Genomic DNA, 17,981 nt, shown 5'->3' with positions numbered 1-17,981 from the left:
TGTCTTTTTGTTTTTGTTGATGGTTTCCTTCACTGTGCAAAAGCTGTTTAGTTTTATGTAGTCCCAGTTGTTTATTTTTACTTTTGTTACCCTTACCTGAGGAGACAGATCCAAAAAATAATGCTAAGGCGAATGTCCAAGAGATTATTGCCTATATTTTCTTCAAGGAGTTGTATGGTTTCAGGTCTTCAGTTTAGATCTTTAATCCATTTTGAGTTTATTTTTGTATATGATGTAAGAAAGCGAATTATTTTGCATGTAGCTGTTCAGTTTTCCTAGCACTATTTATTGAAAACCCTGTCTTTTATCCATTGTATATTCTTTCCTTCTTCATTGTAGAATAATTGGCCAATTAATTGTGGGTTTATTTCTGGGCTCTCTATTCTGTTTCATTGATTTATGTGTGCACTTTTGTGCCAGTACCATACTGTTTTGATTACTATAGCTGTGTGGTATAGTTTGAAATCTGGAAGTGTGATACTTCCAGCCTTATTCTTTGTTCTTAAGATCGCTTTATCTATTTGTGGTCTTTTGTATCAATTTCTACACACTGGGCTTACTTGCTGGGTATAGCAGTGTGTGCACCTCTATGAGTAGGGGGAGAGGCAGAGGGAGAGAGATCTTCAGCAGAGTTGAAGGCTCCATCCCATAACCCTGGGATCACGACCTGAGTTGAACAAAGGGTGGGTGCTTAATCCAGGCACCCCAGGATTATTTTAAGTAATATTATTTTCTAATATTATCTTTAAGTAATATTATCTTAACTAATAAATAGTTACATGGAGATTAATTTCACTTATTGGTTACTTTGTATAACAAGTGTCTAATCCAGTAAGCACTTTTTCTTTTGAGTCTCCTTGTGAAGTGGAATAAGTTAGATTAGCTCTTACCAGGGCAGCCCGGGTGGCTCAACAGTTGAGCGTCTGCCTTCAGCCCAGGGCGTGATCCTGGGGATCCAGGATCGAATCCCGCTTTGGGCTCCCTGAATGGAGCCTGCTACTCCCTCTGCCTGTGTCTCTGCCTCTCTCTCTCTGTCTCTAATGAATAAATAAAATCTTAAAAAAAAAACAAGATTAGCTCTTAACAGATGGTTAAGAAGTAACTGACTAATAATAGCTAGTGATAACATGTCACCCCTTGAGTCTATGACCTAACTGACAAATTTTAGTAAGCCCCTTCTGCCAAATGGAATCAACTCTGGTGCCAGTGCATTTTTAACACTATGCTGACAGGTAACATTGCTCAAATAATCATATTTTTAACTTATGGAGTTTATGGTTCTAATATTTAAATGTCTTGAATTTTTATTTAAAATTTAGGAAGGTTAACTTAGATAATGAGGATTAAATTTTGTTTGTTTAACTTATGGAGTCACTGCATTTGTTCTGTATAGCTCCAAAGGACAAAACTTGAATTTATTCATTTATCAAAAATGTTTAAAAAAAAATGTTTCAGCCTCTATTAAGTATCAGGATGCATAGACATGAGGAATATAGTGGTTTAACCCACAGAGACATGGTTTCTGCCTTCATAGAATTTATAGTCTATTGGAGAATAACAAATGAGGATAAGTCTGTTTGCCATAATAAAAACTTAAAGTGGCTTAAACAAGATAGAAAGTTATTTCTCCCTCATGTAGTATCTGGATATGGCTCCATTACGTTAGAGACTAAGCTTGTTGCTCTACTCATTCCTGAATGTTGCCTTTTTTTTTTTTTTTTTTCTGAATGTTGCCTTTATGTACATTGTCCACATGACTCACTACCACAATGTCTGCTTTCCAGTCAGCAGAACATGGTGAAGGGACGGGCGTGCCTCTCCCCTCTAGGAGTATAACTTAGAAGTCACCTGCTTTCCTTTTGTTTACATCCCAATGGCCTGAACTTGGTCTTGTGGCCACACCTCATTGCCAGGGAGTCTGGGAGGTGTGGTCTTTATTTTGGATGGCCTTGAATCTGGGTAATCAGTATCCTGTCTCTACAGAAGCAGGAGAGAACAGATAGTGTGATGTAGCCTCTGTAATGGAGAGGAAACTGTGGTCAAAATAATCACACAACTGAACATAGGATGGTAGCTGTCTAAGTGCTATGAATGGTGATAGCGTATGAAGGGGGAATTTGAGGTAGAGAAGGAAATTGAAGAGGCCTCTGAAAAAGTGAGAATTTATTGAAGAATACAGAGAGCGTGGAGGGGTTGCTATAATAGTGCCAAAATAACATCAATTAATACAATTTATAACTGTTGTTATACAAACTTGGCAGTTTGGTTTTTTTTTTTTTTAAGATTTTATTTATTTATTCACGAGAGACACACAGAGAGAGGCAGAGACATAGGCAGAGGGAGAAGCAGGTTCCCCACGGGGAGTCCGATGTGGAGCTTGATCCCAGGACCCCAGGATCACAACCTGAGCCGAAGACAAACACTCAGCCACTGAGCCACCCAGATGTCCTGTGTTTGGCAATTTATAAGCATTTTGCTAATGTCAAGATGACATGTATGGTGGTTCTTAGTGACTTCATTTTGCAAGTGAGAAGACTAAAGTTTCAGGAGAAGTGACCTGTTTTGTGGCTGCCCAGCTAATGCTTTTAAGCAGGTACCTATGCCAAGCATAGTACTAACTCTTTACTCTCATCTTGTCATTTACTCCTTACAACAATCCCAAAAGTTAGGTCAGATTATTATCCCATTTTGCAAGCGAGGAGTATAAGGTTTAGACTTGACCAAAGTCACAGAGCTGGTAAGTGGCAAAGCCAGTACTCAAACCTAGGTCTTTCTGATCCCAAATCTTGTGCACCTGTACCTGCATTTGCTGCCTGCTTATGATGTATAATGTACAACTGGCAGGAGCTAGCCCCAGAGGGCTATATTCTTAGAGGTAGATTTTGGCTCAGTACATATGAGGAACCTTCCGAAAACTAAAGCTATAAAAAGTGGAATTAGTAACTTTTTCAAGTGAAATATCACTTGTAGGTGATATTTAAAGAGATGCTTAAAAAGAAGTATTTCTATTGTGATTTTAGATGGGATAAATATTGAAGATAAAGTGTTCGAATTTTAGGAAGTCTTTATTCCTGAGAGCCTATGACGTTTTGGACATAAACACATATAATAATTTAAATATTTTTATACATCAGTAATTTGGTGAAGTTGTTACATAGTAAGTATTCAGATAAGAAAATAAAAAATGAGTTAGAGTTGTACCAAGATATCTGAATTTTGCTCATGGAAAAATTGTAAAACGGTTTGAAATGTTGCTTATATTTTCCTTATGTTTCTAGCACGTTTGTAAAGCACTCCAAGAGCTATACAGGGTTGATTGTTCAGCCGAAGATGTTTTCAACTTGGATTCCAGCACTGATGAAAAATTTAGCCGCCATCTAATATTTCAGCTCCACGATGTGGCATTTAAAGATAACATTCATGTTGGTAAGTATACTGTTTTTTAAAAAGTCACAGGATTTTATTAAAATCCTCATATTTTCCTTTTCCTCTTAAAGTTTTGTAAATATTTGCTGGGTTTTGTGGTTAGTAACCTATCCTAAATAATGAAATGTGATTTTTCACATCTTCAGGATTTGCCTTTACTTCTAGACCGACCTTCCCCTTCTAGACACATTTTAGACACATTAGCCTACTCAGGATGTCCTTGGCATTAGTGGCTCTTGCTAGAGCTGTTGGATGGCCATGCATTGCCTGGTACTTGTTTCTACTCCAACAGAAGTCATTGCAGCAGTTTTCTGAGTAATGCACGAGAGGTCTAATTCAGGTCCTACGTGAAATGCATCTGAGCTGGATCCTTGCCTTAGCCCTAGCTTTTAGTTCATAAGTACTGGGCCTTGGGCTCCAGGTCACATCTGGAGAGGCTTTTTTTATTGTTTATTGCTCCAGGCTGAACCTCAGGATTGGAAAAACATCTCTGTTTGTAAGCTTGAGAGTATAAGGATAGTGTTTGTCTGGGACTGGACATGGAGAGATGCAGGCCCAGGCATCAAATGAAGTCACTCTAAAGGGGAAATAGGCAAATGGGAACACTGAGAATCAAGGTCTAAATAGAATCCCAAATCCCAAGTGTTTATCATAGCAGCAGTTGAACAAGTATTTCTAGGTCTAAATATCAGATGAATGACTGAAGTTCAGGTAATAGGTAATCCATTTCAGAACTACATTTGTTTGATAGTTTCAGGAGGACATGGGGGAAAAGACGAACATAGTCGCTAAAGGACTGGCATAGGAGACAGGAACCTAATTGCTAAATTAGATTAATGCTAGGTCACAGTGGCCTAGTTTGCCAAGTATGAGGGCCTCCTATTACTGCCCTGTTTTATGTTGCATGGTTGACGTGCCTTCCATTTTTCTTTCATCCCTTAGATACTGATAATTGTAGACTGTATCCTTATCCCTCTGTTCGCTCTATCCATAACCTTTATTATCATCCACTCTCATGACTGATCACCATCCATGTGTTGATGACCTAAGTCTTCATCTTCAGTCAAGACTGTCCTCCTTGCTGCCAGACCCATACAGACAGCTGCATCTTAAACATTCCCACATGGATACTTCAAATGCAGCTTGCTTGCTTGCTTGCTTGCTTGCTTGCTTGCTTGATTTATTTATTTATTTATTTATTTATTTATTTATTTATTTATTTAAGATTTTATTTATTCATGAGAGAAACACGGAGAGGGAGGTAGAGACATAGAGAAAGAAGCAGGCTGCATGCAGGGAGCCTGATGTGGGACTCAATCCTGAAACTCCAGGATCACACCCTGAGCCGAAGGCAGGCATTAAACTGCTGAGACACCCAGGTGTCCTAAACTCAGCATTTCTAAGCCACATTCCCCATTTTCCCTTAAATTTGCTCTTTCTCCTGTGATAGGTATTTCAGTATCCACCATCTACCCAACTACCCAAGTGGAAATGTCGATGTCCTCCCTGAGCTGTTTTCTCTCCAATTACTCATTTAGTTAGCTGCTGGAGTGTTGGGATTATACCACCGATGTGCCTCATGCCCTTGAAGGATTGCTTACTACCTTCTGGAAAATGTCTAGCTGTCTCTGTGTGCACAGAGGCCCCCTGCGCTCTAGCCTCTCACACCACCTAACCCTTGTGGTGTAGACCTTGACGGTGTTTTTTGTTACGTTTTGTTGTAATGATGCTGGTGCCTGACCTCAGCTTTGATTGCCGAGGCATTCATGTCAAAGTCCACTATCTCAATAAACACTGCCAGGCCTCTTCCCCACACAGAGGCCTTTTAGATTCAGAAATCTTGATTGATTTCAGTAACAGACCTTTGGGGCCACTTGTTTCCTATTCCTTTAAATTCCTGCTCTTGGGGCAGCCTAGGTGGCTCAGCAGTTTAGCACCACCTTCAGCCCAGGGCCTGATCCTGGAGACCCAGGATCGAGTCCCACGTCGGGCTCCCTGTGTGGAGCCTGCTTCTCCCTCTGCCTGTGTCTCTGCCTGTCTCTCTGTGTGTCTCTCATGAATAAATAAATAAAATCTTAAAAAAAAATTTTTTTTAAATAAATAAAAAATAAATTCCTGCTCTTATGTTTCAGATTCACCAATACGGTGTGTGCCTGGGAAACCCTAGGGCTCCACCCTCAACCCCAGTCAAAGCAGAACCCCAGCCTGTGGCCTGTGCAGGTGCCCGCTACCCTAGGCCTTGCTGTGTGGCCTTAGTTCTGCAGTGTAATTTTCAGGTCTCGTAAGCAATATACCTTTATTTTTTTTTCAAAGTTTCCTGATGGTCTGTTGCTGCAGGGCATCCCGCAGCTGTAATGAGCACCGCAAGGACCAGTCCTGGCCCAAACTAGGCCTTCTCACTCTATCTTGCATTTAGTTCCTGCGGAGCCATATATTCTCTAGTCCCTGGGCCTTTGCACTTTTTGACATGCTGTCTGAAAGGCGTACTCCAATGACCTGGTCTGTTAAGACTCAGTGTAGATATTGTCAAATGAGAGGCCATTTCCATCACATCCTGAACCCTAAGACCAGGGTAGCATTTGTTCTTGGTTTCAGAGAGGCCAGGGCTTCTCGCACCAGAGCATTCAGCACTTCCCGAGGTAGTTTCCTATGTTGTTGTTTGGTCTTTTTTATTTATGTTCCACTTAATGTTTCTTGATGGCCGGGACTATTTTTGTTTTGTTTTGTTTAAAGATTTTATTCATTCATCTGAGAGGGAGAGAGTGTGAGGGGGAGGGGCAGGAGGAGAGGGAGAGAATCTCAAGCAGACTGTGTGCCAAGTATGAAGCCGGACTCAGGGCTCCATCTCACAACTCAGAGATCATGACCTGGGGCCAAAATCAAGAGCCAGACACCCAACCACCTGATCCACCCAGGCGCCTCTGGCATGGACTGTTTCTCATTCATTTTTTATTTCAGAGGTTAGCATATAATAATATCTTTATCAGTAATATTAGTAATGGAGCAGTAGTACAACAACAGCAATGAAATATGAGTAGGAATTTGATAACTGTTTGCTGAATGGAAGACTGTGAAGTGGGCTCTAGAGCCAGGCTCTCAACTCTGCAGAATCTTAAGTAAGATATTTCTTTAATTCTGTTTACTCCTCGGAGTCTGCTCTAAGGCTCCTGACCATAAGGCTAAACATTGAGATCTGTTGCTAGGGAAGAAGGAGATTAGAAATTTGTCAGGTAACTAGCAGCCTCTGCTACAGACGTCCTCTGAAAGCAGATGACATTCAAGCTGGCTTTAAATTTGATTCCATCACATAAACAAAGAAGGGCTTTCCTGCCAGAACAGCACACACAAAAGTGTGGAGATAGATACAGGTTTGAGGCTGACTGGGGGGCAATGGGGTTGGAACCTTCTTTCCTCCGGAATTATGAACTGCCAGAACCGGAGCTGCAGAGGTGACAAATTAGTCCAAGATTTCCCATTCAGTTCCCGCCCCTGCATGCATGTCTTGGTGACATTTCCAGTTCTCATTGTCAGCCCTTTAGACAGCAGAATTAGAGTAAGGGTAAGAGCTCATAGAATGTTTGCAGAACGTGTAAATTTGATCTACCTAAAATACACCTCTGCCAGCCTGCCATAGGGCCTGAGGTCCTATGATTGATACCTTCTTTTGAGTTATTCCCAGCCAATAAAATCCCTGTCCCCGTATTAACAATAAGGGCGAGGGTGACCAGATTGGGGAAGGGAAGTAGAAAGCAGAGCAGTTTGCTGGAAGCCTGTGTCGGAATTCACGGTGGGGATCCTGTCATCGTATCCTGGCCACGTTAGCACCCTGCCGAAGGTGGGAGGCCGACCTGCCCTGCTTCTCGCTACCTGTGCAGGTGGTTCTGCAGCCATGTCTTCACTTCTCGTACTGCCTCACGTCAAGTAGGTGGCATTTTACATTTCCAGGAACATGAACTTTACCACTTTAAGTTTGTATCGCTTTGTTGGCCTGTGTGCTATGTCATGATTTCTTTTTACTCAGTATTTATCTTCATTTCCTTCGCTCCAGAGATAATTTGCCTGTTTATCATTGCAAGGATCCAATGCTTTTGCTTTCATTTGATGTACGGTGTTTTACAAGCTGCTAGGTTTGTTTCAATTGAGCAGAGAGTACTTAATTGGGAGAAAGAGAAATTTGAATTTAGAGTGTCTGAGTCATGTGATTGAAAAGTTTAAGCTGCCTGGTAAGTAAAGTGCCAAACCCAGACAATAGCAATTTTAGAAATTAAAATTAAGTTTCTGCATTTCTCCAGTTTTGTTGTACATAAAGCAACTTACCCAAATTATTGCTTGAGTTTATGTATGAATAATATATGAGAGTTGAAAAAGTCCTGGATTGTCATATCATCTTTTCTTGGTAAAGATAGGACCACTAATAGTTCGAGCTAGATGCTCAACAACTGAGCCACCTAGGTGCCCCTGGATTATTTGTTTTTTGAGTGTTGAGTTTGATAAATTCTTTATAGACTTTGGGCACTAATCCATTATTGGATATGTCATATGGAAATATCTACTCCCATTCCATAGGTTGCCTTTTTGTTTTGTTGATTGTTTCCTTCGCTTGTGCAGAAGCATTTTATCTTGATGAAGTCCTATTAGTGCATTTTTGCTTTCATTTCTTTGCCTCTGGCAATGTGTCTAGTAAGTTGCTACAGCCGAAGTTAAAGAGGTTGCTGCCTGTGTTCTCTAGGATTTTGATGGTTTCCTGCCTCACATTTAAGTCTTTCATTCATTTTGAACTTATTTTTGTATATGGTGTAAGAAAATGGTCCAGTTTCATGCTTATCCATGTTGCTATCCAGTTTTCCCAACACCATCTGTTGTTGAAGAGACTCTTTTTTTTTTTCCATTGGATATTCTTTCCTGGTTTGTTGAAGATTAGTGGACCATTAAGCTGTGGGTCCATTTCTGGGTTTTCTATTTTGTTCCACTGATCTATGTCTGTTTTTGCCCATACCATACTGTCTTGATGATCACAGCTTTGTAATAGAGCTGGAAATCCAGAATTGTGATGCCACCAGCTTTGGTTTTATTTTTCAGGATCACTCCAGCTATTTGGGGTCTTTTGTGGTTCCATACAAATTTTAGGATTGTTTGTTCTAGCTCTGTGAAAAATGCTAGTGTTATTTTGATAGAGATTGCATTAAATGTGTAGATTGCTTTGGGTAGTACAGACACGTTAACAATGTTCTTCCAATCCATAAGCATGGAATGTTTTTCAGTTTCCTTCTGTTCTCTTCAATTTCATCAGTGTTCAGTAGTTTTCAAAGTACAGGTCTTTTACCTCTTTAATTCGGTTTATTCCTAGGCATCTTATTGTTGTTGGTACAATTATAAATGGGATTGATTCCTTGATTTCTTTTTCTGCTACTTCATTATTGGTGTATAGAAAAGCCACAGATTTCTGTACAATGATTTTCTATCCTGTGACTTTGCTGGATTCATGTATTAGTTCTAGCAGTTTTTTGGTGCAGTTTTTTTTTTGTTGTTGTTGTTTTTAAGTAGGCTCCATGCCCAGTGTGGAGCCCAACAAAAGGCTTAAACTCTCAACCCTGAGATTAAGACCTGAGCTGAGGAGCAGCCTGAGTGGCTCAGCAGTTTAACACCACCTTCAGCCCAGCGCCTGATCCTGGAAACCTGGGATCGAGTCCCACATCGGGCTCCCTGTGTGGAGCCTGCTTTTCCCTCTGCCTGTGTCTCTGCCTCTCTCTCTCTCTCTCTCTCTCTGTGTGTGTGTCTCACGAATAAATAAATAAAATCTTAAAAAAAAAAAAAAAGAGCTGAGATCAAGAGTCAGAAACTTTTTTTTTCCAGTTTGAAACCATACTTTATTTTTAATGTAGCTAGAAATCCAATAACTATATATATATATATTTTTCAATAACTATATATTTTTAAGCAAAAAAAACCTCCTCCTTTACTTTTCCTTCTTATAGCATTGTTAGCACAAGAAAAAACACTTCAAATGATACGGAGTTTCTATGAAAATGAATGTACTTCATATTTGTGGAACTTAAAAGCACAGGACACATTTCCAGAAGACCAATTTTACTTTTACCCATTTATAGTAATATTTGCAGTGTTAGAATGTACTTAATATATAATTAAGTAAATCAAATAAGGAACCCAAAAGAAACTGGTCTTGAGTTATTCACAGCACACATTAGAAAATTTGAGAACACACATTAACAACAAAACCACTGGCAAGCTCAAACGCAAGTTTATATGCTGAGTATTTTTAAAGGGTTTAAAAAGCATGCTCAGTTAGCATACAGCCTTTTCTCACTTATATAACAGATGCATTTCTATCTGCATGTGTACAGCAAAAGGTTAGAACCTTAATCAACTTACTTTTGATATTAGAAATGTGTATTTCAGAAATGTATTCCTTGGAATTTTCTTCACTGCTCCTACCACTGAATCTTCAAATAGGCAAAGTACAGAGGGTCTCATCCCTTGAAACCGTTTTTAAACATGGTTAAAATGAAAGATAGGTAGAAACCCAGCAATTCCTGTACAGCGCCTGGACTTAGTCTTAATTAAATGTAGGAGTTGAATGTACAACGGAAAACTATCATTTCTTTATCCTTGGAAGAGAGGAAGGGAGAGAGAGGAGATTGGGAAAAGGTGCAGTATTTAAGAGCTGAATAGGAGCAGGACGACTCATAATGCCATCAACTCCGCAGCGAAGAACCATGGATCTCATCAATTTTATAATTCATGTTGGATCAAGAAATTTGGTTCCTTTCCGTAGATCAATGAATTCAAACCTCATACTCTCCCAAATATGAAGATGAATAACGTAAGATAAACTCCAATTGCAACAGGTATTTCCTAAGTTGAAGACTGAACACCAAAGGGAATCCCTCCTTCCAACATCTTTTGACATGGCAAGATTTCGCCTAAGTGGAAACCTAACATTTAGATATGAAATCGCTTGGGCCAAGTAAGAAACTACAGCTGTTTTGAGTATCACCTTACATAATCACTATATGTATTACATATTAAACCCAGCATTACATATGCTTGCACGATTATGCTGTGAATGATAATAGTATTGATGATGCCAGTGAAAGGGGCTATCTTTAGCCCAAAAAGAGTACTGGGGCGGGGATGGGAGGTGGTGAAAACAATTAAAAAGCACACAAAGAAATGGGTATTTTCTGACCAGGAAAGGTCACTCTAAACACAGAAATATAAAAAGAAAAGTATTCCCTTATTTCCTCTATGTGGAAATAATGCAAAACATTTATTTTCAAGAGTCAGATACTTAACTCACTGAGCCACCCAGGCAGCCCTGGGGGAGTGTTTGATGAGCTATTTATTATACATGACACCAAGCTACCCGTCAGTGGGAATTGAAAAAGTAAAAGATTGCACAAGAGGAAGAAAGTGACAGGAGAACTATGTTTGTAATAACTCCATTTTAAAACCAGAAGTCGGAAAAAAAAGCCTTACCACAATAAAATTGTTTTGAGTTACAGTTTGTAGAAAATAATTAGATTAATCCTAATATTTTTTTCTTTTAGGTAATTTTGTGAGAAAAATTTTGCAGCCTGCTTTTCACTTAATTGCCAATGAAGATGATGATAGTACTTCAGAGACACCAGGCCTTGGATTTTCCCATTTTCCTGAAACACCAATTAAACAAGGGATTGCTTTTAGCAAAATGTCCTCAGATAAAGATAGAGGAGAGAACTGGACATTGGATTTAAGGGAATGGGAGAGGCTGGGGTCAGCTAAGCAACGCAGTCCTGATCTATCATTTTTAGTTGTGAAGAATAACACAGGAGAAAAGCATCTTTTTGTAGACCTCGGTAAGTAAAATTGACGGCTATTAGGCTGTCCTTGTGTCCCTCCCCAAGAGACCTGTCAGTGCCCATTTGTCCCTTTGTTTAGGATTCTTGTGACCATCACTCCTCCATAGTGACCATGGAATCACTAGCAGAATGTGATCAATGAGCGAAGGTGCAAGGACCAGGCTGGGCTTCTGCCCAGAGATCTTACAGAAGTCTCTGGGGGACATAAGCCCCAGGCTGCCCCAAGTTCCAAAAGAGACTCATTGTAGCTGGCACTGCCCCTGAAATATCCAGAGGATTTGTGTCAAGGGAGGCTTGACCAGGGACAGTTGGACCAGCGCTCTCTAATTCTGGTGAGAGGTGTTTAATTAGACAAAGAAAATATTAAAAACAGACACAATATAAAAATGGTACTTTTATGTGGCAAAATGGGGCCAGTGGTTTCTTCGATGAAGAACTTTGCATTTAGTGGCATGGGTCATTTCATCAGCTTTTTTTTTTTTTTTTTTTCTTTTTTAGTTTGCATTGAATCTATAAATCAACTTGGGGAGAATTGACATTTTTACGGTATTTAGTTGTTCCAGTTCATGAACATGACTTGTCGTTCTACTAATATAAATGTTCTCTTATTTCTCTCAGTGTTTTATAGTTGTCTAATAGAGAAGTTACACATCTTTTGTTAGCTTTATTCTAGGTATTTGGTTGATTGATTGATTGATTGATTGATTTTGCTTAAATAGCCAACATTTATTTCTCACAGTTGTGGAGGATAGAAGTGCAAGATCAGGGTGCTAGCATGGGTGGGTTCTGGTGAAGGCCCTGCCCTGGTTTACAGATCACTGTCTTCTAGTTGCGTGCTCACGTAGTGAGGCGAGAGCAACGTTTGCTTTTTTTGATGCCTCCTTCCTTTGAGATTTTGGTATCAGAAATCCTCACTGCCTTGGAAGCTCCTCAGCAGTCTCCGACTTTTTTTCCTAGAGGATTTTCCCAGCTTCTCTATTTGTTTAAAGAGGAGGGTTACCCCCAAATAATCTTGTTTCTGTTTCTACATGTGGCATTCTTTCATGCCAACTCCATTTTATTTTATTTTATTTTATTTTATTTTATTTTTTTTTAAATTTTTATTTATTTATGATAGTCACACAGAGAGAGAGAGAGGCAGAGACACAGGCAGAGGGAGAAGCAGGCTCCATGCACCGGGAGCCCGATGTGGGACTCGATCCCGGGTCTCCAGGATCGCGTCCTGGGCCAAAGGCAGGCGCTAAACCGCTGCGGCCACCCAGGGATCCCCCCCAACTCCATTTTAATTCATATATTGCTTTTATTGTGTTTACAGCTGATAGGAAATAATTGTTTCTTTTTTTTTCATTTTTATTTTTGTTTATGTGAAAGTGAGCTTTTTATTCTGCCTTAATTTTTTTATTGAGGGATAATTAACATACCATATTACATTAGTTTCAGGTGTACAACGTAGTGATCTGGTATTTGTATATATTGCAAAATGATCAATAACTCTAGTTAACGTCCATCACCATTTTACAGAATTTTTTACTTATAGTGAGAATTTCTAAGATTTTCTCTTAACAACTTTCAAATATGCAATACAGTGTTACTAACTGTGTGTGGCATGCTGTATATTGCATGCTTACATATAAGTGAAGTTTATGTTTTTTGGCTCCCTTTACCCATTGGCCTGCCCCCACCTCCCCACCTCAAACAACCACCAGTCTATTCTCTGTATTTATTGCCTTGGGTTTTTTTTAAATGTTTAGATCCTATATATAAGTGATACAGTATTTGTCTTTCCCTTTCTGATTTATTTCACTTAGCATAATACCCTTTAGGTCCAGCCATATTGTTGCAAATGGCAGGATTTGGGGTGCCTGGTTAAGCATCTGTCTTCAGCTCAGGTCATGATCTCAGGCTCCTAGGACTTAACCCTGCATCAGGCTCCTTGCTCAGTGGGAAGTCAGCCTCTCCTTCTCCCTCTGTGCTCACTCTCTGTCTCTCAAATAAATAAAAACTTAAAAAAAAATGACAGGATTTTCTCTCTTTTTAATGATTATTCCATTTTGTGGAGATAACTATATATTTTTTTTTATTCATTTTCTTTATTCATCTGTTACTAGTTTGTTTCTGTATCTTGGCTGTTACAAATAATGCTGCAGTGAACATGATGATACATATATCTTTTTGAATTAGTGTTTTTTTATTCTCTTCAGATAAATACCCAGAAGTAGAATTGCTGTATCATGTGGAGGTTCTATTTTTAATGTTTTGAGGAACTTATGGAAGTTTTTCAAAGTGACTGCACCAATTTACATTCCTAATAGTGCACAAATGTTCCTTTACTCTACACTCTTGCCAACACTTGCTATTTCTTGTCTTTTTTATACCAACCATTCTGACAGATGTGAGGTGGTATCTCATTGTGGTTTTGATTTGCATTTCCCTGATGATTAGGGATGTTGAACCTCTGTTGGCCATCTGTATGTCTTCTATGGAGACACATCTATTCAGATCTTCTGCCTGTTTTTTAATCAGATTTTCTTTCCTGTGGAGTTGTATGAGTTCTTTATGTATATTGGCTATTAACATCTTATCAGATATATGACTTGCAAATATTTTCTCCCATTGAGTATATAGCCTTTTCATTTTGGTGATGGTTCCCTTTCTCTGCAGAGGCTTTTTCCTTTGATGACATCCTGTTTATTTTTGCTTTTGTTGCCTTTGCTGTTAGTGTCAAATTTAACACACCATTGCCAAGATCTATGTCAAGCTTACCACCTATTTTCTAAGAGTTTTATGATTTCAGGTCTTATATTCAAGTCTTTAATTCATTTCAAGTTAATTTTTGTGTATGGTGTGAGAAAGTAGTACAGTTTTATTCTTTTGCATGTGGCTGTCCAGTTTTCCCAACTCCTCTTACTGAAGAGACTGTTCTTTCCCTATTGTATTCTTGGCTCTTTTGTTGTAAATTAATTGAACTTATATTCTTGATTTATTTCTTTGCTTTTTGTTCTCTTCCACTGCTCTGTGTCTGTTATTGTCAATCCCATACTGTTTTAATTCCTGTAGCACTGTGATGTAGTTTGAAATCAGGAAGCACGATGCCTGCAGCTCGCTCTTTGGGTTGTTTCAGCCATTCTGGATCTTTTGTATTTAGTACAAATTTTAGAATGTTCAGTTCTGTTTTTAAAAAATGCCATTGGAATTTTGATAGGGATTGCACTGAATCATAGCTTGCCCGGGGTACTATGGGCATTTAAACAATATTCTTCCATTGTACGAGCTGAGAATATCTTTCCATTTATTTGTGTCATCTTCAGTTTCTTTCATCAGTGTTTTTTTTATAGTTTTCTGAGTAAAGGTTTTTCACTTCCTTAGTTAAATTTATTCCCAGATATTTTATTCTTTCCAATGCAATTGTAAATGGGATTTTTAAAAATACGATTGTTTCTTGATTTCTTTTTCTAATAGTCTGTTATTGGTTGTGTAGAAATGCAGCAGTTTTCTGTGTTGTTGATTTCGTATCCTTCAACTTGACTGAATTCACTCTAAAATTTTTTGGTGGAGTCTTTGGGGTTTTGTTCATATACATTTCTATACATATACATCTGCAGATAGTGACAGTTTCACATCTTCCTTTCCAATTTGGACGCCTTTTATTTCTTTTCTTGTCTATTGCTCTGGCTAGGACATCCAATACCATATTGATGAAAGTGATGAGAGCAGGCATTCTTGTCTGGTTCCTGATCTTAGAGGAAAACCTTTCAGCTTTCACCACTGAGTATAATGTTAGCTATGCATGTTTCACATATAGATTTTATTATGTTGAGGTGTGTTTCCTCTATGTTTACTTTGTTGAGAGTTATTAACCATAAGTGGTTGTTGAATTTTATCATATGCCTTTTCAGCATCTATTGAGATGATCATTTGATTTTTATAAAGCCACTTTGCTTTTATGAAAGACCCATATTAGTTTGGCAGCAGCTTTTTTTGTAAAAGGGAAAATCTTCTTTGGAATCTTTCAGTTAGTGAAAACAAATAGTAATATAGGTCTTTTGTAAAAGTAAAGTGTTGTAACATGAACTTCCAGAAAATGGGGGATACCTGTATGGTTGAATTTGGTTTGCTGTTATTTTGTTTTCTTATTTTGTTAGTTACTTTGTTGAGAACTTTTGCATATGTTCATCAAGGATATTAGCCTGTAATTTTCTTTCTTCTCTGTTTATTTTTGATGTCAGGGTAATCCTGGCCACGCAAAGTGAGTGTGGAAGGGTTCCTCCCTCTTCTGTTTTTGGGCATAATTTGAGGAGGAGGGTATTCTTCTTTAATGTTTAGTAGAATTCCTCTTTAAAGCTGTCTTTTCCTGGGTGTGTGTTTGTTGAGTGGTTTTTGATTACTGATTCAATCTCCTTACAAGTAATTGGTCAATTTTCTATTCATGATTCAGCCTTGGAAGGTTAGCTGTTTCTAGGAAGTTGTGAACCTGTTCAGGTTGCCCAGTTTGTTGGAGTACAATTGCTCAGTCTTTTTCTATGATCCTTTGTATTTCTGTCATGTCCTCTTTCATTTCTGACCTTATTTTAGTACTCTCTTTTTTCCCTTGTTGAGTCTAGCTACAGCTTTGTCAATTTTGTTTATGTTTTCAAGGAACCAACTCTTGCCTTCATTGATCTTTCCTGTTGTTTTTTAAAGTCTCCATTTCATTTCTTTATTTTTATTTATTAGAGAGAGAGAGAGAGAGAGAGAATGAATGAGCAGTGGGGAGGGGCAGAGGGAGAAGCAGATGTGGGACTTGATCTTAGGAGCCTGAGATCATGACCCGAGCCGAAGGCAGACGACTGAACCACCTGGGTGCCCCCATTTATTTCTGTTCTAATCTTTATTGTTTCCTTTCTTCTACTACATTTGGGTTTGCTCTTCTTTTTCTGGTTTCTTGAGGTGTCAAGTTGTTTGAGATTTTTCTTGTTTCTTGACATAGGTCTTTATCACTTAGAATTGCTTTTGCTGCATCCCATAGGTTTAAGTTTCTTGTATTTCTTTTTTTTTAATTATTTGTCTCTAGATATTTATCTTTTGATTCCTTTGTTGTTGTTGTTTTTAAAGATTTTATTTATTTATTAGAGAGAGAGAGAGAGAGAACATGTCAAAGAGGGAGAGCATACAGAGGGAGAGGGAGGAGCAGACTGCCCACTGAGCAGGGAGCTGGATGCAGGCCTCGATCCCCGGACCCTAGGATCGAGACCTGAGCTGAAGGCAGGCGCTTAACTGACTGAACCACCCAGGCGCCCCTCTTTTTGATTCCTTTGTGACCAATATTTTTTCAGTAGCCTGTTGTTTAATCTCCATATATTTGTTAATTTTCCAGTTTTCTTAGGATTGATTTCTAATTGTACGGTATTGGGGTCTAAAAGTTGCTTCATATGATTTCAGTCTCAAATTTGTTAAGCCTTATTTTGTGGCCTAATATATGATCTATGCTGGAGAATACTCCATATGCACTTGAGAAGAATGTATTCTGTTGCTTTTGAATGGAACGTTCTGTATATGTCTATTTCCATCTGGTCTAATGTGTTATTTAAGGTTGATGTTTCCTTGTTATTGATTTTCCGTCTGGATGATCTATCCATTGATGTAACTGGGGTACCGAAGTCCCCTACTATTGTATTTCTGTCTATTTCTGCCTTAGGTGTGTTAATATTTGATTTATATATTTAAGTGCTCCTATATTGGTGTCTAAATATTTACAAATGCTATATCCTCTTTTTGGATTGACCCTTTTTTCAATATGTAATGTTTCTTTTTGTCTCTTATTGTAGTCTTTGTGTTGAAGTAGTTTGACAGAAGTATAGCTACCTCAGCTTGCTTTTGGTTTACATTTGCGTGGGACATCTTTCTCCATTGCTTCCCTCTCAGTCTCTGTGTGTCCTTATGTCTGAAATGGGTCTTTTATCAGGAGCATATGGCTGGGTCTTGTTTTATTTTATCCTTTCATCTACTCTGTGTCTTTTGATTGGTGAACTTAGTCCACTTACCATAATTATTGATTAGTATGTACTTATAACTATTTTGTCTTTTTTTTTTTCCTGGCTGTTTTTTAATTCTTCTTTTTCTTTCTTATTTCTCTTCCTTTGTGGTTTGATGACTTTTTTTAGTGACATGCTTCCTTTCTCATTATCTTTTGTGTATCTACCATAGATGTTTGTGGCTACTATGAGGTTTACTGCGTAATGAATTACATTTGTAACAGTTTGTTTTACATTCATAACAGTTTAAGGATGACGCATTCTAAAGCTGTACATTTTTACACTCCACCCCTCTGTGGTTTACATTTTACATATCATATTTTACAACTTTTTATCTTGCATATCCCTTAGGTCATTATTGTAGCTGCAGTTATTTTTACTGCTTTTGTCTTTTATTTATTTTTATTTTTATTTTTTAATTTTTTTAAATGTATTTATGATGGTCACACAGAGAGAGAGAGAGAGAGAGAGGCAGAGACACAGGCAGAGGGAGAAGCAGGCTCCATGCACCGGGAGCCCGACGTGGGATTCGATCCCGGGTCTCTAGGATCGCGCCCTGGGCCAAAGGCAGGCGCTAAACCGCTAACGCCACCCAGGGATCCCTGCTTTTGTCTTTTAACATTTACACTAGCTTCACACTTGATTGATATACTCCTTTAATATATAGTTGCCTTTACCAGTGAGG

At 38.5% G+C, this 17,981-nt stretch overlaps 1 protein-coding gene across 7 annotated transcripts in view; it reads left to right on the top strand.

Annotated features, from left to right (window-relative positions):
• Window positions 1–17,981, top strand: part of PRIMPOL (primase and DNA directed polymerase) — a 58,937-nt gene that overhangs the window by 25,746 nt on the left and 15,210 nt on the right. For all 7 annotated transcript variants that reach the window (XM_038560417.1, XM_038560419.1, XM_038560418.1 and 4 more), the window contains 2 exons: window positions 3,279–3,426; window positions 10,995–11,282. In XM_038560417.1, the coding sequence (XP_038416345.1) occupies window positions 3,279–3,426; window positions 10,995–11,282 (436 nt within the window). The remainder of the gene's footprint in view (window positions 1–3,278; window positions 3,427–10,994; window positions 11,283–17,981) is intronic.

The sequence above is a fragment of the Canis lupus genome, chromosome 16 (genome assembly GCF_011100685.1).
Source record: "Canis lupus familiaris isolate Mischka breed German Shepherd chromosome 16, alternate assembly UU_Cfam_GSD_1.0, whole genome shotgun sequence".
Classification (NCBI taxonomy): Eukaryota; Metazoa; Chordata; class Mammalia; order Carnivora; family Canidae; genus Canis; species Canis lupus.
Note: the sequence above shows the minus strand (reverse complement) of the source record. Positions and strands in the feature narration are given on the sequence as shown.